Below are 26,855 nucleotides of genomic sequence, written 5' to 3' on the forward strand. Positions count from 1 at the left end.
ATCCAAAAAAACTTTTGATGGAAAATATTTGTCCAACCCTTTTAATGAGCTTTAGTGCCTTTTAGCACTAGCTGATGCTGAGAACCAGTGATACTTTGTAAAGAAGTTCTCAAAACTGGGTTTGTGCCAAGATGCGAAAGGTTTATTTTTCCTAGGGCCGCCAATGCGGGGTGGGGGGGGACAGCAAGTGGGGCAATTTGCCCCGGACCCTGAAGGGGCCCCACGAGAATATAGTATTGTATAGTATTGCAATTTTTTTTTTTAATGGAAGGGGCCCCTGAAATTGTTTTGCCCCAGGCCCTCTGAATCCTCTGGGCGGCCCTGCCCTGGCCCCAGCTGTGTCGCTTGGGTGGTGGTGGGAGGTTGGGGAAAGGACCGCCTGCCCGCACTCACCAGCAGTGGAAAGCGGAGCGACACAGCTGGGAGCTGTTGGAGTGGAGCGGGCTGGGGCTGGGTTGCTTCGCTACCTGATACTGCTGGTGAGTGTGTGGTCGGCCAGACCCCTTCTACTGGCGCAGGCCCCCTGCTAATCCTCTGGACTGTGTCCATCACTGGGGGAAGAGGTGGAATGGGGGCAGGGCGGGGGCAGAGCTGGGGGGAAGACTAAGAGGTGGGGTGGAGGGAATTGTCCCAGACCCCCCACCCCATAGGGATGGCCTTGCCCACTTGCAGTGGGCACAGTCCACGGGGGGGCTGGGCAGGGGATAGGACTGGCCACCATAGCTGGTGTTGCCCCAAATTTCATGGTGCCCTACAGAGCTGGGTATTCTGCATATGCCAGATGGCCCTGCTTTCTCCCATGTTACTCCTCATTCTTGGGAGGAGCTCCTCGTAAATATCCACAGAGCAACCTCATTATCCTCCTTCAAATCCTCCTTTGCTGTGAGGCCAACAACCAACTTGACAGCAGTTAGGCTGCTGGTGTGCAGAGACTACTGCCTGTCATGCTGACCACCACTGCCTCATTGTTTCCTTACGCTCCCCTGCCTGTCTATAATCATCTACTGTCTCGAGTCTTACATTTAGGCTTGTCAGCTTGTTGGGTAGAGCTTCATTATAGATGAACCACCAAAATGGACATACGAGATGTGTGTTGGTGGAAAGCTGTTTACGTTTTGTTAATATTGTGGCTTATGGAAAATTGAACAATGTTTATCACAGGTTTATTTATTTTGAAACTCACATCAGTATCCATCCTGGAAGCATGTGAGCACCTTCTATCATTGAAAACCTTCAGTTACAAAACTAACCCAATCTGAAGCTTTCAACCACACATACAACATGCAAAAACAAAAGAAGTGACTTACATGGCAAGACATTATTGTACCTATTTTTCCTTCTGTTTTCAGTAAGTTCAGCTGCAAATTTAGGCTGATTAATGCCCACTGACCTGAGTTCCTACAGCAAAATAAACAATTTTTTTTAGTGATGACACTGGTCTAAAGACAGGGCAGAGCCAATCACTGAGATATGCCAGCAGTGTTAACACACATGGCGTCCCTACAGTAGTGGAAGAATTAGGCCTTGGAGAAGTGGTAATAAAATGAACTCTTCTTTTTAAAAGAGAGAGCAGCAAACCTCACAGGGAGGAGAGGATGATTAAGAAACATGTGCGTCCCACAAATTGATTTTTGCACTTGCTCTAAAATACGGGTGACTAACAGTGACTGCATGTTCACTCAGGCCCTGAGTCAGCAGAGCACTTAAGTATATGCTTACCATTCAGCAAGTATTTAAAGTCCCACTGGCTTTCTCACATTTCTTTGCTGAATTGGGTTCATGAATATGAACTACGGCTGTCAAGCCACATGCTAATTGTGCAGGGTGAGGAAATGTGCACAGGAAGAGGATCTGATTGAGGAACAGGGAGTGGTGTGGAGCTGGTTTGGAGTCGACACAAGGAGGAGGGAAGAGGGATGATAATGAAAAGGGCATCGAGAAAAGAGGAGTAGGGTAGAGTATACAGCACTAGAGGAGTTGGAGGAGCATACATAACCTGAAAGGAAGGCAGAGCAGAGCTATGTAGTGCCCTATAAGTTAAAATAAGGAGTTTAAACTTGATATGGAAAGAGACAGGAAGCCAGTGAATGGGTTCAGGGAGGAGGGAAAAGTATTCTGTATAGTAGCAGACAATCGAGCTATTCAATACCTTTCTATAAGGAAATGGACAAATGGTTTGGGGGTCTCTCTACTTACCTTCAAATTTACGTACACTTTATAGAAAAATATTTATTGTTGTGAGGGAAACAATATTTAGCATCTGTACAGCAACTTACAGCTCTAAAGCTATTTAAGGTACTGTAAACCTCAGTAAGGAAGTTAGCAATGTTAGTATTATGCCCACCCACCCTTTTTGCAAATGGGAAGACAGAGGCACAGAGCTGGTAAGTGGCTTTCCCCAGGCTACGTGCTAACTTAACTTAAGTATTGCTACATATACGCCCCCAGATAGGTTTAGTGCAACAGAATCTGAAATGTCTCTCTTGTATTTCAAATAGAAGGCAGATAAGGGTTGTTGCAGATGGGAATTTGTTGTCAGGGATACGATTCTGTCACAGTGGTCACCACCATCACAGAACTGTGAATTTTGCCATTTACATGGACCTTGCAGCTGTGCATTAACTGTTTGTTACTTCACTTTGATCAGCTGCCTCCTTCCCTATCCATACTATCACTTACAACCTGCCTTTTGACCCTGCTCTGCCTTCCTGCCCCTCCCCCTGCCCCCCAGCCTTCTGCACTCACCCAAACACCTCTACTCCTGCCTCCCCTTGCGTCTAACACCCCCTCTGCCTTCTCTAGCCCTGCCCTTACTCCCATCTGTCCCCAGCTTCCACTCTGATTCCCCCTCACCACACCCTACAAACCCTCTCTCCAGTGCAGCGCACCCAGAAGGGCTGGGTCTTTGCCACCCTCACATCCCCTGTGGCGACAGCTCCTGTTCTCTGCCATCTTTCCCCCTTGTAGTACCCCAGTCCTCAACCCCCCGATCCTCTCTGCCCCCAACACCATCTCTATCCTGTCCTGCTTCAATCCCTGACTCCCTTTCTTGTCTCTCTCCCTAGTCTGTAGCTGGGACCTGATGCCCAACCTTGACACTTCACTGGCAGATCCCATGCTCCGATGCCTTGCTCTGGAGAAGCCCCTTCATCTCAGCAGGAAGAATGGCACAGCCTGGTGCCCTGGCCAGCTACTTGGCAGCAATAAGCTCAAGCCTGCTGCATTTCGTCCTGCCCACCCCTCCTCCAGCAATGGGCTGAGGAGAGAGACAGGAAAGGGAGTTGGGGAGCGGGTGAGTCAGGGAGAAAGGGGGCTGGTAGGATTGAGGACTGGGGAACCTACAAAGGGTAAAGAGGAGAGAGAAGGGAAGAACAGGGGATCCAGGGGATGAGAGGGGCAAAGACCCAGCTGTGCCCCTTCTAGGAGCTCTGCACTGGGGAGAACAGTCTGCGAGGTGGGGAGAGTCAGAGTAGAAAGGGGGACTGAGACAGCAGGCAGGGTCAGGGTCCCCCATAATATAAGCACTGATTAACAAAGAGGACTAGGTCAAAGTAAACTAAAAATGTGAATGCACGGCAGCAGAGTGCACAAGGCTGCAGTGCCCAGAGCATGAAATTATCTATTTTTACCATGACTGTGCCATGAATTATGAACAATTTTACTGTGACAAAATCATATTTTTGTATATGCCCAGTCTCTGACACTGGTCACCTCTCTCTCTCTTCTCTAAACAATGCCTAGCTACTTCCCAAAGAGAAGCTATTTTTTCCCCTCTGTAAAAATACATAACTGAACTCTATAACAACTGGTAATACATACTTCGTACTCTTCAGCAAATCCACAGTTCGAGTCAGCTTGCTGTTTCTTAAAGTAGGACTCAAAGTTTTCAACTTTAATTGACTTGGATCTAAAACGAACAAAGCCATTTATTAGTATTTGCTATTAGCTAAATAAACCGTAAATTCAGTTAACGGCAGTCATTCATGTTTATGAAATGTGATTTACTTACTTCTTGGGTCTTGAGGAAAGGAAAAAAAGAAAAAAATTATTAGACACAGAGCAGTTATACTTTTACTATATTATTCTAACAAGCTTTATTATACACCTCAAACACTCCAGGACAACTAGACATATAGCTCCAATGCTCTACTGGGGCCAAGGAGTTTCAATGCAATTTAGGAAAGAGGATGTAAAAAGGGGGCATTAAGTCACCTTTGTGAGTCCCTGATCCTGGGTTGGTCGTGTATTAGGTCAATCTCCTGGTATAACTTTGACTGACTGCCAATGACTTCAAAGGCTGCTAGGAATCACTGGGATGCCCTTGGCTTGCATGGTGTCCAAGCCATTTTATGCCAGTTTTGCACTACCTGAGGTTCCCCCTGTACTGGGGTGACCCTCCTATATCCCCCAGTACTGGCTTTAAGGCTATTTTGCACTGGTGGTTCAGCACAAAGTAGCCCTGTCACAGGGGAGCATCGAGGCTACAGTGGACAATCTTGCTTAGACACAGAGTGCAGACAGGTCCTCTACACACTGCACTTTGTAATCTGGATTATATTGTCAATGCATAAGAATACAAGGCAAAGCCACCTAAGGGACTTGGTCATCTAATTCCCATTAATTTTAATGGGAAGCGGTTGCTAAAATCCATTTGGCAGCACTGAAAGTCTCTACATAATTATTTTTAGACAGTAGTAGGTTATGTTTGGTTCTCTGAATTCCACAAGGAAATAATGTGCTCAAAGTTCTAATACCAGGAACTCCACCTCAGAAAAGTGTATAGTACGCCATTATCAGAGATCTGAACAAGTCTTGCCAATATTTATGTAAATTCAGAAAATAGGGGCTGAAAGCGTATTTAACTCACCTAATCGGAGAAAAGGGCAGCTCACTATTTTTTCCATCTTTCCTGTTGGGAAGGGGTGGGAAGAGATTAGAAGAATGTATGCAGAACACAAATGAGATTCCTGGCATAGCTCTTTCTGTGCCTTGTTCATGATAGTTTTTCATATACCATCTGATCTTGTGCAAGAAGCCCTCACTGCAGTTGCTCTTATGCCCTACACTTACAGTGAGCAGTAAAATCATTAATAAGAAATTCATTGATCATGAATGAACAATAGACAAGTGTTAGTCTGTTCTAATGGAGTCGAGCGACAGGGAACGGACCCAAGCCTTGTCTACACGGCAATCTTAGACACTGGTGTAGCTGTACAATTGCAGATCCCTGGTTTACACTGGTTCAGCTTTTCCCAGTTTGGAACCAGGGTCAACTGCATTAGTAAAAATCATATTGCACCAATGTAAGCTGTGTCTACACTAAGAATATGCACCAGGGCTAAAATCTCATTATAAAAAAGGCCTTAGAAATAGGACTCTAAATGCAGCATAATGATTTAAGAAGTCAGACGTTTATTCAATGCATTTACACCCTTGCTGTTTGAATAAAAAGGATCTTCACAGCTTCAAAGAAAGCTGCTCTCCTGGATCTTCTACTTAGGAAGCAAGTTTTGGTCAAAGATGGAAGCTTCTGGGAAGGAACAGCAACCAGAACAAGAAGGCAAAAGAAAATCAAAAAGGTTTCCATGTCTTTTAGTGGTATTTTATAATGTTTGCTCTGCATAATTTAACTGGTAACATGATAAGAAAAAGAGCCTTGATGGACTCCAGATTGTCTGGAAAAAACTCAGTAATTAGTGACACACTCAACACAACTCGGCTTTCTACATTCAACACAACTCGGACTTCTAGAGGAGTACAGCATCTATGTATTTTCTCACAGATTTAATAGGACAACTTTTGAAAATTTTTCTGTTACATCTTTTCCACTTAGCCTTGCCATTACCTCCAGAAAGGAAATCTCAGACCACAAGTTGGGTTTCAGTGTGGCCAACTGAGAAAAAAAAAAAAGCCTATATAAGATATCTTCAGGGCTTGTCTACACAATCATCTAATTTGCAATAAGCTGGGATGTAAATCTACCCTGCACTAGCTTGCCATACTCTAATTGTCCCTGTACACCCTGCTGACATACACTAACAGTATCTTAATGTGATAATTGACATACTAATTACAAATGTGCTATGGAGCACTATACATACATGACAATTGGTCAAATCTGATCTGAATTACACAAATATCCATGTAAATCTGAATTTACATCAGTGTAACAGAGCAGAATTTGCTCAGTGATACACTGTCATGATGAAGACCTTGTTTCCACAACAAAATCATCTAAGTGAGTTTACTGTGATATAAATGAACATTTTGTATTTATAAAGCTTATTTTAAAACATTGCTTTTTAAAGTATATGAAACAGGAATAGCGCTGGCTTCTGCCTCATTATGAAAAGCATTATAGAAGGGCTAGGTATTTATTATTATTTTTATTGTATTGGTGAAATAATGTGGTGCTCTTTACAGAAGTGAATGCAATAGTTTATGTGTGTTACCTTCTCCGTCTCCAGAAAACGAATACCACTACAGCAGCTATAGCCACAGCACCCAAAATACACCCAATAACAGCTCCAGTGATGACACCTTACGGGAGGATAAAAACAGAAACAGAAACTTTTCATAAATTATCTATCAAATCAACAATGATCCAACATATCAACAGGCTACAATGGATGCTAACGTGACTTTCTAATATCAAGAAACAAGAAAAGGATATGGTTAAAGATTTTACAAAAATAAAATGAGTTATCCAATGCTGTTTACAGACTCATAAGCAATGATAATAATTGATTTTTACCTCCCACTCCAGTTAACAATAATTAACTATTAAGAAGATACTATATTTGGAGTGAAGAGATGGTGTAAAGCAATCAAGGGGCAGATTATCAGCTGGTGTAGATTGCCATAGTTCCATTCATCTTCCTCAAGTTTTATTTAATCAGATACAATTTTCAAAAGGGTGGCTCCATTTTCGTACCTGGATTTTGATTGCAAGGGACAGCCTGAGTAGTTGCATTTTGAGCTATCCGACTCAGGGAGCAAATCGGATAGTTTGAGATGCATCTATTTAAATCTGAACCTGTAATTCATTTCACAAAAACTGTGCCCAATAAGAGGAAGGACAGGTCTCAGCTTAGAGGAAAGTATATCCAAGTGTCATATAAGAAAGTATCAAGGTGAAAATTACGACCATTAACAATTTAGACTTCTACTATCCATAGTAAATTTCATATGCAAAGGACACCCATGTGAAATGATCTGACCAATAATGTCTGATTGAATAAAAACTTGGCATTTCTGCATCATCTCTCAACTAAGAATATAGTAGTTTTCTAATTGGCATTGGAAACCAAGGGCTTGTCTACACTGGCAATTTTAAGCGCTGCAACTGTCTCACTCAGGGATGTGAAAAAACACCCCCCAGAGCACAGCAAGTTTCAGTGCAGTAAAGTGCCAGTGTAGACAATGCACCAGTGCTGGGTGCTACACCATAGCTACACACAGGGAGGCCATATTTTCAAAGGTATTTAGGTACCTAAAGACAGATAGGCATCTATCCCACTGGTGCAATTTTGAAAAATCCCACTGTGACACTGCAGCCCATATTCTTCATAGAGATATTAGTATGATATGATTATAATATAATCATAATGTATATTATGCTGGATAGGCCATGTGTGATATCACTGAAAAGGTTATAATTTACTGAATATGATTATCCTATTTGTATGTATGTATCATTTTAATATCTGAAGTTAGGAATATTGACTATGTATCTGTATTACAAATTGTGTTTACACATGGGGAACGCCCACTAGACAAAAAGTTCTCAGCCTCCATGGCTGGCCTGGAAGGGCCCATTCAGGTTAATAAGCCATTAGGAGAGAACAGTAGACCTTAGAAGAAGCTTATTGCTCACCTGGTGGGAGGGGGCTTCCTGAGGATGCTACAAACACCCTCCGACTCATGGCTGCTGTAACATTACAGGGACGTGTAACCAGGTCACCTGGTGCTGGACTCCATCTTGGATATCACTATTTTTCCACTGACTGGAGTGGGAACCAAGCTTTGAAACAAAGGGTTCCCGCTATATGCAAAGGCTATTTAAGGCAGGGGAGTGACATCATTGTGGTTCTTCACTGACTCCCCTCCCAAAGACACGCCTGGAAACACCTGAGGAACAAAGGCTGAACTGGGGGAAAGTGCTAGATGCAGGCTGAAGGGATTTTTAGCCTGTGAATGGAACACCTGGAATTTCTAAGCCTGCACAGTTTGCCCCTTAAGAACATGCAGCCTGCTATCATCATCATTTAGGATGAGAATTTGCTATTCATATCCGATCTATGTAGTATATTAAGCTTAGTTTGTGTGTTTTGTTTATTTGCTAGGTAATCTGCTTTGATCTGATTGCTATCCCTTATAATCACTTAAAAGCTATCTTTTGTAGTTAATACATGAGTTTTTGCTTTGTCTAAAACCAGTGTGTGTAAATCATAACTTGAGGCAGAAAGCTGTTGTGTATATTCTTTTCCACATTGAAGGAGGGAGTGAATTTCATGAGCTTACGCTGTACAGATCCCTGTGCAGTTCAAAATGGTATAATTTTGGGTTTACACTCCAGAAGGGGTGGTGTGCCTGAGCAGCTGAGAAGTTCCTTAGCTGAAGCCTTCCTATGCAGAGCTGATCACAGCATCTGTATGCAGGGCTGGCTCCAGGCACCAGCTGACCAAGCTGGTGCTTAGGGTGGCAGATTCCAAGGGGCAGCATTCCGCCCAAACCCTTTTTTTTTTTGCGCTTCGCCGCTTCCACCGCCCCGAAGGTTTTTTTCTTTTGGTTTGCTGCTCATGCCGCCCTGTAGGGGGTGGCGGTGCGGAGAAGGGGAGCTGCTGGGAGCAGTGCCAGGTCTGCAGCAAGCCTGGCATGGCAGCCCGTGTCCTTCCCTGCCCGCCCACCGGAGTGGCGTGGAGCCCTCCCAGCAGGTGGAGCGGAGGGAGGGGCCGCATGGCGAGCGCCTCGATTAAGGAAGCCCTCGCTGCCCTCCTTCTCTTTCCCCCTCTCCTCTCCCCTGGTAGCTGGGGTGTGCACTCCGCTGCCCGGGGTCTGCAGGGCTGGAAGTCCCCCTGCACCCGCGCTCCTGCCATCCCACAGGTATTTTTTTTCCTTTTTGTTTTTTTCTTCCCTTTGCTGCTCCGGCCGGCAGGTTTGTTTTGCACCCCCGCACCCCTTACTGCTCCAGCCGGCAGGTTTGTTTCATGCCCCCACCCATTCATCGCTCCAACCAGCCAGCAGGTTTCCCAGAATTCCCACCTCCGCCCTTTGCTGCTCCAGCTGGTGGGCAGGTTGGTTTGCCGCCCCACCCCCCACCTTTGCTGCTCCAGCCGGGCAGCCGGTTGGTTCCCCCCCCGCTCCTTTACTGCTCCAGCTGGGCAGCAGGTTGGTTTCCTGCCCCCGCCTCCCCCTTTGCTGCTCCAGCCGGCCGGCAAGTTGGTTTCCTGCTCCACCCCCCATCTTTGCTGCTCCAGCCGGGCAGCCGGTTGGTTCCCCCCCGCTCCTTTACTGCTCCAGCTGGGCAGCAGGTTGGTTTCCCACCCCCACCCCCACCCCCACCCCCTTTGCTGCTCCAGCCGGCTGGCAGGTTGGTTCCCCCACCCCTCTTTGCTGTTCCGGCTGCTGCGCAGGTTTTTTTTTTTGCTTGGGGCAGCAAAAAAGCCAGAGCCGGCTCTGTCTGTATGTAACTGCAGCTGAGTGTGTCCCTACCTGTATGTGTGCTTGAGGGAGCTTCAGACCTTGTCAAAGCAATACAGTGTAAAGGGAGCCCAGGCTGGCTCAGTGGTACCCCAGTTCCAGGTGGCACCCATCACAACCCCTATGTACCTATCTGGATCTTTAGGCACTTAAACATATCTGAAAATCTGGCCTAGAGGAACAGGAAGTCTGTGACAGAGCAAGGAATTGAACTTGGGACTCTCAAGTCCCCAGCTAGCACCTTACCCACCGGTCCATCTTTCTTCTCTGTAACTGTGAAACACCTTTAAGTGATGCCAAATCAAGTGTTGATAAAAAAACAGCAGTAAAAATGGGGCTAAACAAGAAATACTGGGATTATAGGAGCATGATTCCACTATTTCTTTTCTACATGTCAATCTCTAATTTACAGGGAGTGCAAAAACACAATAATTTCAAGCTCTACTTTACTTATCTCTTAAAGTCTTACTGTATCAGCAGCTTTCCACTCTCATTTTAGTATATTATGTTTAAGGCTTGTTTTGTCACTTAATTTTTCTGTTAGGGATTATGTAATATATGTAATATGTAAATCTACAGACCAATTACAATGTTATAGATAAACAGACCCAATCCTCCTTTCATTGAAGTCAATGGGTGTTTTGCCAAGAATTTAAATGAGAACCCAACTGGCCCAATATATGCAAAACATTCAATGCAACATTTTATTTTAGCTTTACCTGGATCCTGGAGTAATGTAATTGCCTGAGAATAAGGAGTAAATGAGACATAGCTTCTCTCTTCATCAATACGATCATCATTGTTAAATTCGATTTTAGTGAAACCTGCAACACTCACCCTGATGAGAGGGAGGGAAAATGAAATAGTCATGTTAGATTAAGTTAACAATTGAAGCCTGATAATTAGTATTTATGATCTGGTGATCCAATCATTACTTAGATTTCAATTGTATACAAGGTAATTACAACAAACAACAAGATAAATACCAGTATGAACCAAGTGGTTCCAGCGGCGCATTGGAATAGGCATACGATCTGGATGTGTCTCCTACTTCCATTTCATACTGTAAACTATTTGACCGGGAGGAAAAAGCTCTCATTTGCGTAGCATTTATCACATTTGTTATGTAAGTTTTTGTTTTCTTTTCCTTGAAGTCATTGTATGTATTGTTCAAGCTGCTATTTGGAGGTATATTGCCTTCTGAAAATACAAATATACAACAGACATCAACTAATGTTTTTGCAAAATTATATTTTAAAATACAGTGACTGGCTCAAGGCCAATAATAGTAAAATACTAACTAACGATTATGACTATGCCAGCAAATGTGAAATATTGCCTGAAATTAAAGGGCAATATGGACAATTTCAGATACTTTTTTCCACTGTAGAACAATTTATTTATTTTGTCCCCAGAGCAATAACCTTTTGGATATACAAACAACTTCCTTGCAGAAAACTACCTGCGCTGAAGTCTTTTGTAGTGAAACTTCACTGCACACTGCTGAAAATCCTTCTAGGACAGTCTTCACTAGACAAATCAGATCAAGTTAGAACCTGAGCTTGAGGAGCCGCATTAACTAACACAGCTTTGCAGTCAGTGTAGATGGGACAAACCATGTTTAACCATGATCAGTTGACACGTATAGGTTTATCAAAGCCAGCTGACAAGACATTCAACACAACTTGGCTGTCACTGGGTGACTTTAAGAATCACCCTTTCAGAGGAGATGGATCCACTCCCACCTGTGACACACTTACCTGTCCAGATGAAGAAAATGAGCAAAGTCACATAACAGGCAGGCCATGTGGCTAAATTAGGCCTTCTGGGGTGGAGCTAAAACAGAAACTTATAGAGGACCAAAAGACATGAAGGGAGATTCCAGGTAGAAAGCCCTGGCAGTCAGAGCTTAGTAGAGAGCAGACAGAGAATCAGAGAAGCCCAGGAAAGGATGAGGGATGAGAAGAAAAGATGGCAGGCTAGAGCATGTCTGGATTTTGAAGAAAGAAGACAGACAGATCTTCAGGAAGGAGGGGCTTTGTACAGCTTGAGACTGAGGCAGAAGACACTTGTATTTGTTTTGGAGCTGGAGACCCTGGAAGGGGTGGACTTCTTCTTTCATGACTTAGTCTTCTGCAGTGTCTTGGATCCCTAGCTACTGGACTAAACCAAACCAGACTCTGAGGGTGGGTGATCTAGACTGAGGGAGGAGAAACTAAAATAGCAACTAGACCAAAGCCAGACCTGGTAGGCCATGGTACTACATCGTCCCTGTCTCCACTAGCTGCAAAGCTGTGCTTAATACTGAGTCAGAAAATCACCTTGAAGAGTTGAGTTAACAAATAGGACCCAATTTGGTAGTGAAGACAGGCTCTTAGTATGCCAGGATTTAGCTCATAAACCTCAAGAACCTGAGAAGTAAGGGCTGCTTCGGCCTCCTCTTGCTGTTGGGAGAGATTAAAAGAACTGGCTGACATAGCCCAAATAGGAGTTGTTTGGGTATCAATAGCTCCTAGTCCAGAAGACTCAGAAGAAATGGTTCCTGTGTTGACTGGACTCCTAATGCTATCAAGCCATGCAATCACTAAGTCAAATTGCTTAAGACAACATTCTAAACATAGTTTTTAACCTAAATGTTGTAAATTCCAGGGTGAAGGTGGAGTGAGTAACATGGTATAAAAACACCTTATATCACAAAACACGAAGAGAGGTTGTCTAAATACATTAGGCTGTTTCTCCCCATCCCTGCCCTATGATGCTGTCAAGGAAAGAATTAATTCTGGGATTTTGAAGCAGATTATGTCGCTAAAGCATGTAAAAATGATCAGGTAACAATGCATTTCAAATTACTTGCTGCCAGAGATGAGTTCATAGCAAACACATAGAGTTAAATGTTCAGTGTTACGTGAGGAGGAAGTAGCCAGCCACTGTTAGCAGAATTTGTGCATATCACAGAAGTGAACCATAGAAGCGTTGGACTGGAAGGGATCTCGTGATGTCTTCTAGCCTTGCACTCAAGGCTGCCCTCGAGCATCCCCACTTATTATTTTAAAAAATAAACCCCCCTTTTTAAAGAAAATTGCATTAAATTAATATCTAACAAGAGGTTGCGGAAAAGCTAGGGAAGGTTGTTTTGTAAGCAAACTGTAACAGCTAAAAAACCAGATATGTGCATGCTACAGGGGAACTTAGGGCTCACTGAAATCATTGCCTTTAATGGTACAGGATCAGGGCTCAAGGCAGAATAGTTTCTCTGAAATTCTGCTTGCTTTAGAGCAGCTGATGCTGTTTCTGCACTGAAGAGAATGACGAAAAACAGTTACAAATGAATTCTATTACAGACCCAAACACCACGAACCCACCCTAAACTTAGTGTACTAAAATTACAGACAATTGAGCGTTATACAGTTGGAGCATTAAAGTTACACTTTATCAAGGCAGATGAGCCATTTTCTAAATTTTTTTCCCCTCATAGTAAAGCATCTGATGCTGACGAATTGGTATCTCCCTTCTCAGTTTCCATCAGTCATGACTAGAAACATCTATTTTCTTGCCCAAGTGAACAAACACAACATAGAACCATGCTTTGCATGTGATTTAGCTTTAACTATTAGTGGTTAGAGGCATCTGAAAAAAATACAAGTATGTTGATAAAACACTGACATTAACAATGTAATTTTGGGGCCATCAAATAAGGCAAACCGAGGATACTGGAGTACAAGAAGCTATTCAGGTATCATCAGTGATGTAATCACTATCGTACAAGAAAGTGTACTTTAAAAAAATATGGAAGGAAGATCTACAAAGGAAGCTGCTGAGAGATGCATACTCATTGTTAAAACAAAAGGCAAGTTGAGGTAGGGTGACCTGATGTCCCGATAAAATCGGGACTGTCACGATATTCAGCTGTTTGTCCCGCATCCTGACAGATGTATTGTTGGGAAGCCATTTGTCCCAATATTTGGCTTCAGCAGCGCTCTGGCTTTTTTATTTTTTTTTGCTTCGCCTGTACCCTGCCCCCCCATGTGTCCCGATATTTTGTTTTTGTCATCTGGTCACCCTAAGTTCAGGTATCATTATATCTGTTTATATGTCAATAAAATCCTGCATTAGGGAACCACTTATTTCAGCTGCCCTCATTTGCAGGAATGAAACATATTTTAGCCTGCTAAGAACAGGCTCGTGATTTCATGAATTATCACTGTGGTTAACCAAGTAAAATTTGTCTTTGATTTTTGATGTGTTTTATAGCAATTCCTCATAGCAAGCCTCATGGCTTCCTCAGTTTTCCTTAGCATGATGCTGACAATGTTCATCCTGCCTTTCAACCATAAAAATCCCCCCAATGACAATAGGCTATTACTAATATAATGGGAGAACAGTGCTTCATCTCCCCCAACTTTCTGACATTTTTACTGTAATAATCTTCACAGCCTTGAAAAACACCCCAAAATTCAGAAGTTGTTAATTACCAACCCCAAGAATCATTCTACAAAAAAAAAAAGACACTATACAATTTTGCAGTTCGTGTTACTGGCAAACCCATAAGGAAGCTGATCAGACAGAACAGTGGCAAAATTGTGAAAGGCCTATGAACTAGAATGATTGAGGCCAGACAAGTCTATGAGTGAAATCCTGATCTATGAAGTCAATGAGAGTTTTGCCATGATTTTGGTTGAGCCAGAATTTCACTCTATGTTTCTGAACAGCAACTGCAAATATTAGGAGTAACTCTTCCCCTTCCACTTAGTTTAGGATCTAAAAAGTTTGTCCCGATGGATATACACACGACATCTGATATAATAATAATACATCTGGGAGCTAACATCCTAACATCTTACCTTTAGCTGTTGTGATTACTATTGCATAGGCCGTTAGTGGTCCATTTGTTGACTCAAACCCACTGAACTGAATTTTAAAGGAGTTGTGACTGATTGACGTAATAATAGGCTTTTCTACTGGAGCAGGTGGGTCTGTGACAGAGAAATATTAATATTAATTAGCATCTCAACATGTGGGAAGGAAAAGGTGAATCAAAGAGAAAGATACCATATGTTGAAATATCTATCTTCTCCAACTACCTAGGAAAAGTTACAAAGAAAGCCCAACATTTTCTCCCATTATTGCAATTTGCACATTGGGCAACACCATATAAACCCACATCACCCAGCACATTTTAAATGTCACTTAAAGAAGCAGGTTTAAAATCAAGCAAGTCAACAAAGAAATAGTGTCCCATTCATATAAAAATGCTGTAAGGAAATAAAAGTCCATATCTTTGATCATACTAATTCTACATAATTAATATATAAATTCTCACACACAACTTTGAATGAAGATAAAGTCTCTCTCTCATAGCTTGAATATTCATATGTACTGTATAATGCTACACATTTTGCATTTTGTAACTTAGAAGGTTTTTTTTTGTTTTTTTGGCCCTGTACCCACACCAAACTTTTTACACTTACTAGTGATACTTGTTTCGCATGTTGTTTGCATTGGAAGGCTCTCTTTCCCACATGAACGGGTTATAATACTAACATTGTAGGAGGTGGAATAATTTAAATTTGTTACAGTTGTATCTAGGCTACCAGCCAAAACCAGTGTTTCGCTGCTCCAGGCATCATTGAATGTGTTAATGCTGAAGTTAGCACTGTTACCAGCAGGGAGCTCCCACTTTACTGTTAATTTAGGCTCTTTAGTCACTGGTGTACAGTTAAATGAAGGCACTGGTGCAGCCTCTGCAAAAGAAGAAAAGAGGTTAATGGAACAAACTGGATGGTTATCTGTTTAATCCACTTAAGCTCCACAGGTTTTCATCTGCCTGGGAAGCACCACATACATTTATTGTATTACTAAATAAATATTATCTAGCACCTATTTCCTTGTATGTTCTCTGCTATTTTTCTGTTCTCTCTCATCTCTATTCCACATGCTCAGTCTTCTTTCTTCCTATGGTGCTATATTCCTTTCTTCTCTGATTTATAGTATACATTTTGCTTTTATTTTCTGTCAATTTTTCTCTTTTTATGTCAACCTGCCAAACATTCTGAGCTTTACGAGTTTAGACTGTGTTTAAAAATGCAGGAAGAAGCACTTCGCTTGAAAAGAATGTATGCCACCCAAAAGATAAGCAACATTAGACACCTCATGAATGAATGACTGTTCTATAAAGAAGAAAGGGTTGAACTGGCAGAGTCCTGAAGAGTTTGCTGGCAAGACAGATAAGCTGGTGTGTCAGGGAATTGTGTCACAGCTTAGCAGTAGCAAAACTCACTTGCAGAGGTTGAGGGGGTAACACACTAATTTATAATTCTGGGAACCCCAGAAGACTATCACAGTGGGATTTACTAAAGTGCTTAACTAGGAATGCAACTCAGTGGGAGCTAGGCACCTAAGCTGCGCAGATGCTTTTGTAAATTCCACTTAGCACATCTTTGCCCCTGGAGGCACCTGAATATCTTAGTAAATCTGGCCCTGTGTTCCTCGGTTTCATATACAGATCATGGTATTTTAAATGTTCGGAAACATTCCCATCATCACTGTGACTTGGTAAATTCTGAACTATCCTAGCACCAACAGTGTGAAGAAACACAGGAGGCATGAAAAACTGCCTTACAAATTACATTTGACAAAAGCACTGACTTTCCAACAACATACAAAAGTACAACAGAACCATGTCAGCTAGCTACAAGTTAATAGACACAACAAAATGCACTTAATCCATTGGAGAGAAACATTGGTTGGGCTACCTTTCTAGAGAAAGGATCCATTTGAGGTTAAATCAGTTACAAGTTAATTGATTCTTTCAACTGATCAAAGTAAACCAAAACAAACAATTTTTTTTTTTGCCAATCTACACAATAATATACTTTTGGGTGCCTGCATATTGTGCATGTGGAAACCACTAACACCTCATCACTGAGACATGCTTAGATAAAAGCATGTCAAATATTTACAAGAAAAGGACAGACCTTCAGCTCCCCTTCTAGCTGTTTTGCAGTACTCAGTACAAAACCTGGGAAGTGTTCTTAATGGGGCATTTTTGGATCCATCTGGTTTAGGGAAATTCCTTGAGGGGACTGAACTGGTGTCTCTGCGCCACCCATCCAGTGCCCCACCTGCCCTCATACTCCATCCAAGTGTAGGGGTATGACAGAGATCTTGCACTCGAGTGATCCTCTGGCACAGTGCTTCATAGAGATCATTACTGCCAGAGATATTTAGGGCCAGATTTTCAAGGGTATTTAGACATCTAAAGATGCAGATATGTGCCTAATGGGATTTTTAAATGCACCTTTAAAAGTCCCATTGGGCACCAATCTTCATCTTCCTGTGCTTGAATACTTTTGAAAATCTGGCTCTTAGAGCAGCCTAAGTTCTAAGTTATGGTGGAGCTGAACTGGCATCCACCAGCCTCAAAATAAGAGAAATGAAGATGTGTCTTAGTGGATGTCTACACTTGGAGCTGGAAGTGTAATTCCCAGCTCAAGGAGACATACATGTACTAGCTCTCATTGAGTTAGCACACTAAAAAAAGTGTGTAGCCATAGCAGCACTGGTAAAGGAATGGCCTAGCCACCTGGAGTATATATGCCCATCGAAGACCCTAGGCACATACTCAGGAGAGCTGGCCCATCCCACTGCTTTCACCACCATGGCTAAGCTCTGTTTTTAGCATGCAAGCATGTCTCCTTGAGCTGGGAATCAAACTCCAGCCGCAAGTGTAGATACTATATACTGTTAGCACTATTTCTCTCTAGGTTTGTGCCGAACACAGCTTGGCCAGACTCAAGCAACTAGCCCATGATGAATAGGACATTACTTCTACTCCTGAAAGATTCAGAATGAAAAATGAGCTGATTTCCAATAAGTAATTTGATGATCTCACATGCTTTCATAGTCAAACTTTTATTCTACCAGAAATGTAAAGGCTGGAGCACATAACAGGAGGCAAGATGACAATATGGAGTATTTTTACTACATAAACAAATACATGTAAATTGGGGTTGGGGGGAGTAATAGAGAAAAGAAAGAATGCCTGCATTTAATTGTAAGCAACATGTACTGTGTATTTCTATTACTTACCTGTACAGTTGTGTATCCAGTTTGAGTCTCCTTTAGTCATGTTATCCGCTGCTAGTGGAACTATTGTGAAGTTATAAGAGGTACCAGGCTGTAATCCCACAATTACAGCATTTTTGTTTCGGGAGGTTTGGTTCCAAGCAGGAGAAATTCCATTCCAATCAGTGTATATCACATATGTGTAATTAGGAGCAGCAGTGTCATTGTTTTCCCATGTTAAGGTCACTTGTTCTGTGCTGATATTTGTGGCCTGGATGTCAGAAACTGGACTGGGCTCTGTTTGAGGAAAAATGGAACACATACATTTTTAGAGAGAGAGAGTAGTATTTCGGAAAATTTGTAGGGCCTCTCCAAAAGCAAAATTTTTAAACATTATTAATAGATATATGGAGGGGGGATGTTCATTTAAAAAAATAATAATGGACAAATAAGCAAATAGTTTTGTAAATTTCCAGTTACTGTTTTGACATTTACACAAATAAAACTGGCATTTGGTCACACTATCTGTGATAAAATTACAATGGCTAGTGGTCCCAATTTTTGTTCTTTTCATTTTCATGTTCCAGAGATATGTCAATTTATCCTATTGCTATAATGAGTTTCTACTGTTTAACCTGCAGTGAATTCCTATACATCAGTGTAAGTTACTCCACTGTGGAAGATCTGCTATACTAGCTTTTACATACAGTGTAAAACAAAAAAAGGAGGTGCTGTTGCATTATACATCAAGAATATTTACAGTTGTACTGAGGTTCAGAAGGAGGTGACAGACAAACTAATAGAAAGTCTCTGGGTGAAGATAAAAGAGGAAAAAAACCCAAGGAGCAATGTCATTCTGGGGGGGTCTACTACAGACCACTAAATCAGGATGAGGAAAAACAACAAAAATATCCAAAACAGAAGTAATAGAGGAATTTAGCTCCTCAAACATCTGTTGGGTTGGAAAAGATGTATAGAAATGTCATGAATCAGACAAACTGATGAAGTGACAGATGTTGAAATCACAGATTATAATTTCAGAATGTTTTCTTGAAAGAGATTTCAATGACTTACTGGTATAGGTATTTGTGGTGTTGGAGTCTCCTTCAGTCCCTGCAACTTGTGAGAAGACCATAAATAGATAGGAGGTACCAGGTTGCAATCCTGTAAAGGTGGCATTCATGGTTTGGGAAGTGATGTTTTGTCGAACTGAAGTTCCATAATCTCCATAGAGTATCCTGTAAGTGTACTTAGAAGCCTCAGCATCATTGTTTTGCCATGTCAATGTTACTTCAGTTGTGCCGACATTTATAACTTTGAGGTTGGAAACTGCACTGGGTTCTATTTGGTAAAAAAAATGTATGTATTATTAGTACAGCAAGAACATTTGTTGAAAGGGAACAAAACAATTACTGCTCCAATATTAATTCATATATTACAATTGTGTTTTTACCCTATAGATTTTTTTATAAGATCTACTACTGTATTCCATATCAGTGATCCAAGCATTTGTCGCTTACAATCATGTTTTATTTTGACCTATGACTACTGAATACTAATATTAATTTTATGGGGCACAACATGAAATGGCATTTTTGTCATTATGTACATGACAAGACATGCTGTTCTGCCTGTGAAGGTACCTGAATACACTTTCATGTAATGGCTTGCTAGTGACTTTGTTCTGGAAGTTCTTAATGCCATTCTAGGACTTGTCATGACATGAATTATCATATACTTGACCTCTCAGCATTTCCCATACTCAATCTCATAGCCTTAACATTAAGAAGTCCTTTTTTTTTTTCCTTTTACTATAACTGGTATTCTTCTAGACATTCTCAGCTAGATTAATTGGTAAATTTTGGCTGAATGCATCACTCTGGTTATGCCAATATGTAAACTTTGTTTTGCCTCAGCAAGGCAGTACAGAGCAGCTGAAGTGAACCAGTGAATTTAGTTCTATATCTTTCATAGGAAATCAGTAAGGCATTACTAGTTTAACAATGGGGTCCCCAAGACCTGTGTACATTTCTGACCGGGCTATTTTATTAAGATTTCATTGTGATGGTGAGATACTCTAACTGTTTCTCAGTATCTGCCATGGGCTGACAAGATGTGTAGCCTTCTTATATAGGTCTGTCGCATCTTACGCGCATTTAACATGCGTGATTTCAGCTTTATGCGGTCGGAAAAAACAAAAAAAAAGAGAGAGAAAAATAACAATTTTAATACTGTACCTGTAGTGTGGGCGATTCCGCCCTCCATTCAACTCAATGTAATTTTGTACTTATACGCGGTTTTCGCTTTACGCGCTAACCACAGAATGGAACCCCTGCGTAAGATGAGACTTGCCTGTATACAAAGTGCACATATAGTGCCCTAGATCTGTTATCTTCTTAAATCTTCGAGTAACTTTTCCAATACGGAAAATGGAATAATCTAGAAAAGTGCCTTATAAACATCATATTCTGGAGCTAGATTACATAATAATATGGGCAGCTATTCAAACAGTCATGGGGTCGCAAAGTTTACAATTACAAGAATATACATAAAACATCATCATTACAAAATTTGCCATTAGAGTCACTCAGTGTTGCGCTGATAGATTAGCCAGATTTATTAGAATGAAATTTAGCTGTTGGATTCACTAGATTTGCTTAGCTGCTGTTTTTGTAAAACATTCTTCATTTTCTTCTATATTGCAATTCATACAAATTTAGGTATGTAGGGCTCTACAGAAGTCATCCATTTATAATTGAAGCATTTCCCTATATCCCCAAGACTTTTTTAAATGCTAAGATTTTCAAAAGGCCAAGAGGGTCATACCAGAATTTGATTAAACAGAGCATAACACGCCAGAAGTCAGGTTTGTTTGTTTGTTTCTTTACCCTTAGGTGACATGGACAAAACCAAAGCTTTGATCACCTGGGATACTATTGCCAGTGAAGCTCATATTTCAGATTAACTGGATTTTATTACCTGAATTTAAATTACTCTGAATATCTTTTTAAATTACTGATAAATTAACCAAAAGAAAACAGAATTTACCTTACAACAATTTAAGAAAATATCCTATTTCCTATTCATACCAGTGGTGAGTTGCATCTAGTGTGTCTCAGGGCTTGTCTACATGGTGCTTTAGTACACACCAGAAGGATGTAAATTTTAGTCCACATTAGCATGCCACACAGTAACAGGCTCATGTGGACCCTGTGGCACTCACTAGTGCATGTTAACATAGTCCAGTTTCACAGGGTACTACATCAGCTCACACTAGGGAACTCTGAGTGCATGCCAGCAGGGTCCACACAGGCCAGTTAGTGTGAGACACACTAGTGTGGACTACAATACATATCCCTCTGGTGCAGACCAAAGCACTCTGTAGATAAGCCACTAGTCTACTTCTCAGTAAGGAGTCTAGACTGTTGAAGTCTGTCTAGTCTGGACTTTAGCAGCTCAGAAATGCTAAGTGATATCCCATATAGATCATCTCATTAAAATGCCTCTGGAAGCTACCAAATGTCAATGAGTAAGATTCAAGAACAGTGATAAAGCTCAACAACTCCCTTTTGGGCATTTATTCAGGTGGAAACAACTCCTCAGCATAGAGGAAACTCCCTGATTAAGAGGGCCTAGGGTTTGACACCTGGCAAGGAGGGAGGGCTTGGAGACTTGGTGCTGTGTTTTTTCTTTGCAGTGTGGACACACCTTCTCTCTTCTATTTATTGCAGTGCTAGCTTTTATTATTAATTCAGTGGGACAGACTGCCAACTGTGACAAATCCTCAGCTGGATGAACTGGCTTCACAGGATTTGTGCTGATTTACACTAGCTGAGCATCTAGCCCATTTTCTTTTTCACATTTATTTTTCCTGAGGTATTTTTGAAGGGTTTTTTCCCCTCTTTTTACATTTTCTGTTCTTAGTGCTCTCTGCATAACCACTCAGAGCCCTGATCATTTTCACTACTGAAGCAACTTTTGTGTGAGTAAGGACTGCAGGATTGGTCTCATAATGACATGAAAATAATCTTCCAAACATTACTAAGTCTTAATGAGATCTAATTAATCCTGGCCTATCATCAAAGCATGTCTCTAAGTAAATGTGTTTTGTGAAACATATGATATAGTGAAATATATGATACCAACCTGTGTTTATGTATATATCCATAACAATTCATAAGTATTTACTTAATCCATTGTAACTATTACAGACATTTCATTTGCTTGTCACATGTACTGTGACAAAGTTCCTCCTCTACCTTGGTGGGTCCTGCACTTATTTGGCAGATTTGCTCACCTCAGTGATCTTCCCCACAGTCTGGGTCAAATTCTCCTGTGTCTGATCAGGAGTTGCGAGGTTTGGGGAGAACCCGGGCCCACCTTCTCCTCCAGGTTCCAGCCCAGGGCCCTGTGGATTGCAACTGTTGATAGTGCCTCCTGTAACAGCTGCATGACAAATACAATTCTCTGGGCTACTTCCCCATGGCCTCCTCCAAACACCTTCTTTATCCTCACCACAGGACCTTCCTCCTGGTGTCTGATAACGCTTGTACTCCTTAGTCCTCCAGCAGCACACCCTCTCACTCTCAGCTCCTTGCCTCTTGCTCCCAGCTCCTCACACGCACTTCCTCTCCTCTAGCTCCCACCTCCCTGACTGGAGTGAGCTCCTTTTTAAAACCAGGTGCCCTGATTAGCCTGCCTTGATTGGCTGCAGGTGTTCTAATCAGCCTGTCTGCCTTAATTGGTTCTAGCAGGTTCCTGATTACTCTAGTGCAGCCCCTGCTCTGGTCACTCAGGGAACAGAAAACTACTAAGCTAGTGACCAGTATATTTGCCCTCTACCAGACTCCTGTACCACACTGGTCTGGGTCTGTCACAGTACATACATTTAATAAAGCTTAAGTTATAAAACAAATACAACTCTTGGAAATCTTTGATTTTTCTCCACTATACAAGCAAAGGAATAATTTGTTAGTATTTATTGTTTTTCCCTAAAATACAACTCATACTTTTCAGTTTTAAAGAATCTCAACTGCAAGTTGATTCCTACATTATATTCTTAAAGTTACTAATCAATCCAGCTCTACTAACTGCAACAGTATTGTATTGGCAGAAATCCCTTACCTTGAATAGTTACAAGTTGATTAATTAAAATGTAGGGTTTTCTGTCAAAGATGTATAGAAATTTCTTGAATCAGACAAAGGGATGAGGTGACAGATTATAATTTCAGAATGTTTTCTAGAAAGAGATTCCAATGACTTACTTGTATAGGTCTCTACGACGGTGGAGTTTCCTTCAGTCCCTCCAGCTTGTGCAAAGACCGTAAATAGATAGGAGGTACCAGGTTGCAATCCTGTAAGAGTGGCATTCATGGTTTGGGAAGTGATGTTTTGTTGAACTGAAGTTCCATAATCTTCATAGAGTATCCTGTAAGTGTAGTTAGAAGCCTCAGCATCACTGTTTTGCCATGTCAATGTTACTTTGGTTGTGCCGACATTTATAACTTTGAGGTTGGAAACTGCATTGGGTTCTATTTGGTAAAAAAAATGTATGTATTATTAGTACAGCAAGAACATTCGTTGAAAGGAAACAAAACAATTAGTGCTCCAATATTAACTGTGTTTTTACCCTATAGATTTTTTATAAGATCAACTACAGTATTTTATATCAGTGATTCAAACATTTGTCATTTACAATCATGTTTTATTCTGCTTCATGACTAGTAAATACTAACATTAATTTTATGGGGCACAGCATGAAATGGCATTTTTGTCATTATGTACATGGCAAGACAAGCTGTTCTGCCTGTGAAGGTACCTGAATACACTTTCATGTAATGGCTTGCTAGTGACTTTGTTCTGGAAGTTCTTAATGCCATTCTAGGAATTGTCATATGCTTGACCTCTCAGCATTTCCCATACTCAATCTCATAGCCTTAACATCAAGAAGTCCCTTATTTTACAATAACTGGCATTCTTCTAGCTGTTCCAGGCTAGATTAATTGGTACATTTTCGCTGAGTGAACCACTTTGGTTATTCTAATCTGTAAACTTGGTTTTGCCTCAGCAAAGCAGTACAAAAAGCAGCTGGAGTGTACCAGTGAATTTAGCTCTTTATCTTGGACAGGACACCATTAAGGTATTACCAGTTTGTATGGCAACCCCAAAACCTGTGTGCACTGCTGATCTTGCCATTTTATTAAGATCTGACTGTGATGGTGAGATACCCTAACTGTTTCTCGGTATCTGCCTTGGCCTTACAAGTTATGTAGACTTCTTATATACAAAGTTAATCTATATCACCTTACATTTAGAAAAGCTGGACAAGCACAAGTCCATGGGGCCGGATGCGCTGCATCTGAAGGTGCTAAAGGATTTGGCAGATGTGATTGCAGAGCCATTGGCTATTATCTTTGAAAACTCGTGGCAATCGGGGGAGGCGCTGGATGACTAGAAAAAAGGCTAATGTAGTGCCCATCTTTTAAAAAGGGAAGGGGGAGGATCCATGAAACTACAGACTTGTCAGCCTCACCTCAGTCCCTGGAAAAATCATGGAGCAGGTCCTCAAGGAATCAATTCTGAAGCATTTAAAGGAGAGGAAAGTGATCAGCAACAGTCAGCATGGATTCATCAAGGGTAAGTCATGCCTGACTAACCTAACTGCCTTCTATGAGGAGATAACTGGCTCCGTGGATGGGGGGAAAGCGGTGGATGTGTTGTTCATTGACTTTAGCAAAGATTTTGATATGGTCTCCCACTGTATTCTTGCCAGCATGTTAAAGAAGTATAGGCTGCATGAATGGACTATAAAGGTGGATAGAAAGCTGGCTAGATCGTCAGGCTCAACAGGTAGTGATCAATGGCTCCATGTCTAGCTGGCAGCCAGTATCAAGCGGAGTGCCCCAAGGGCACTGCTACAGACTAGGGACCAAATGGCTAGGAAGCAGTTCTGCAGAAAAGGACCTAGGGGTTACAGTGGAAGAGAAGCTGGATATGAGTCAACAGTGCGCCCTTGTTGCCAAGAAGGCTAACGGCATTTTGGGCTGTATAAGTAGGGGCATTGCCAGCAGATTGAGGGACGCGATCATTCCCCTCTATTCGATATTGTTGAGGCTTCATCTGGAGTACTGTGTCCAGTTTGGGGCCCCACACTACAAGATGGATGTGGAAAAACTGGAAAGAGTCCAGCGGAGGACAACAAAAATGATTAGGGGGCAAGAGCAGATGACTTATGAGGAGACGCTGAGGGAACTGGGATTGTTTAGTCTGCAGAAGAGAAGAATGAGGGGGGATTTGATAGCTGCTTTCAACTACTTGAAAGGGGGTTCCAAAGAGGATGGATCTAGACTTTCTCAGTAGTAGCAGATGACAGAACAAGGAGTAATGGTCTCAAGTTGCAGTGGGGGAATTTTGGGTTGGATATTAGGAAAATCTTTTTCACTAAGAGGGTGGTGAAGCACTGGAATGGGTTACCTAGGGAGGTGGTGGAATCTCCTTCCTTAGAGGTTTTTAAGGTCAGGCTTGACAAAGCCCTGGCTGGGATGATTTAGTTGGGGATTGGTCCTGCTCTGGGCAGGGGTTTGGACTAGATGACATCCTGAGATCCCTTCCAACCCTGATATTCTAGGATTGTACATCTGTTATTTTCATAAATCTTAAAGTGACTTTTCCGATATGGAAAATGGAATAATCTAGAAATGTGCCTTTTAAATGTTAGATTGTATAGCTGCCCATATTATAATGTAATCTAGCTCCACAGACAGTCACAAAGATTACAATTAGAAGACTATACAAAAGAAGATCATCATTCCAAATATGCCATTAGAGTCTCTTAGTGTTGCACTCAGGGTCGGCTCCAGGCACCAGCTCAGCAAGCAGGTGCTTGGGGCGGCACATCGGGCTCTTCCATGGCAATTCAGTGGCAGGTCCCTCAGGAAGGACCTGCTGCCAAAGTGACACTGAAGAAGAAAGTGGTGCAGTGGAGCTGCCGCCAAAATGCCGTCGATCGCAACTGCGGCTTTTATTTTTATTTTCCGCTGCTTGGTGCGGCAAAAACCCTGGAGCTGGCCCTGGTTGCACTGAGTTTCACAGTGCAGCCAGATATATTAGAATGAAACTTAAAAAGGGGATTTTTCTTTTTGCTTTAAACATATCTGATGCTAACTGCGAGACTCCATTAATTTATAGCCTCCAACAGAATTTTCACAGTGCTTCCCACAACACTTCCTTTAAGTGTCAATCAGTTAATCCGGGTCTGGCATAAATTTAGCAGGGAAGAGCCTATTGTGAGCATTAAGAAGGAAAGGACAGTTTTGAATAGGAGGATGGGAATGGGAAGTCTTGAAGTAACACCGTGAGAAATAGAAAGGGAACAGCAAGACACAATAATGAAGTTTACCTCTCCAACCCCCATGCACGTATAAGTGCAATGGATCTCACCCTTAACAAAGAAATGATTTAGCCTCTACTATCAGAAGCCCCAAGCACTCCTATTGTAAAAACAGCTAATTTAGAGACTGACTCCTCTAATTATGAACACACCTAGATTTTAGATTTTTTTCTCCCCAAGAAATTACAAATTACAGATTGAATAATTACAAACTCCTGAACTCAAATGCTATATGTACATAAAAGTATATTCAATGAAGAAGCCCAAGTAAACAAACAGCTCTCAGAAGTACAGAATAGATATTTAGCTGTAAGAACTGTGTGTGATTCAATGACTTATACAGATGTTTGTGGCATTTGGGTCTCCTTCACTTTTATTATCTGCTGCTAGCGGAAATATTGTGAACTTGTAAGAGGTTCCAGGTTCTACATCAATAACTACAGCAAACATGGTTTTAAAGGTCTGATTCCCAACTGGTGAAGTTTCATTTTCAATGTGTATCCTGTAATTGTACTCAGAAGCAGCAGTATCATCATTTTGCCATGTTAAGTTTACTTCACATGCAAGGATGCTTGTAACCCGGATATTAAAAACTGGACTAGGTTCTGCTTAAGAAACAGAAAGAGGTAGTTTATCTTTATCACAGAAAGACTAATTGCATAAAGAAAAAAAATTGGCAGAAAACATTAAGATTTTGTGC

General features: G+C 41.6%; 1 protein-coding gene across 1 annotated transcript in view; it reads right to left on the reverse strand.

The window, feature by feature from the left end:
- The window catches only part of PTPRJ (protein tyrosine phosphatase receptor type J), a 145,100-nt gene that overhangs the window by 13,364 nt on the left and 104,881 nt on the right, over positions 1-26,855 (reverse strand). The window contains exons 6-17 of the mRNA XM_050953783.1: positions 23,031-23,297; positions 18,841-19,107; positions 17,791-18,063; positions 15,171-15,443; positions 14,544-14,675; positions 10,689-10,902; positions 10,422-10,540; positions 6,453-6,540; positions 4,868-4,909; positions 4,010-4,018; positions 3,820-3,907; positions 1,308-1,398 (exon numbers count right to left, since the gene is read on the reverse strand). Coding sequence (XP_050809740.1) covers positions 1,308-1,398; positions 3,820-3,907; positions 4,010-4,018; positions 4,868-4,909; positions 6,453-6,540; positions 10,422-10,540; positions 10,689-10,902; positions 14,544-14,675; positions 15,171-15,443; positions 17,791-18,063; positions 18,841-19,107; positions 23,031-23,297 — 1,863 coding nt within the window. The remainder of the gene's footprint in view (positions 1-1,307; positions 1,399-3,819; positions 3,908-4,009; positions 4,019-4,867; positions 4,910-6,452; positions 6,541-10,421; positions 10,541-10,688; positions 10,903-14,543; positions 14,676-15,170; positions 15,444-17,790; positions 18,064-18,840; positions 19,108-23,030; positions 23,298-26,855) is intronic.

Source organism: Gopherus flavomarginatus, chromosome 5 (genome assembly GCF_025201925.1).
Source record: "Gopherus flavomarginatus isolate rGopFla2 chromosome 5, rGopFla2.mat.asm, whole genome shotgun sequence".
Classification (NCBI taxonomy): Eukaryota; Metazoa; Chordata; order Testudines; family Testudinidae; genus Gopherus; species Gopherus flavomarginatus.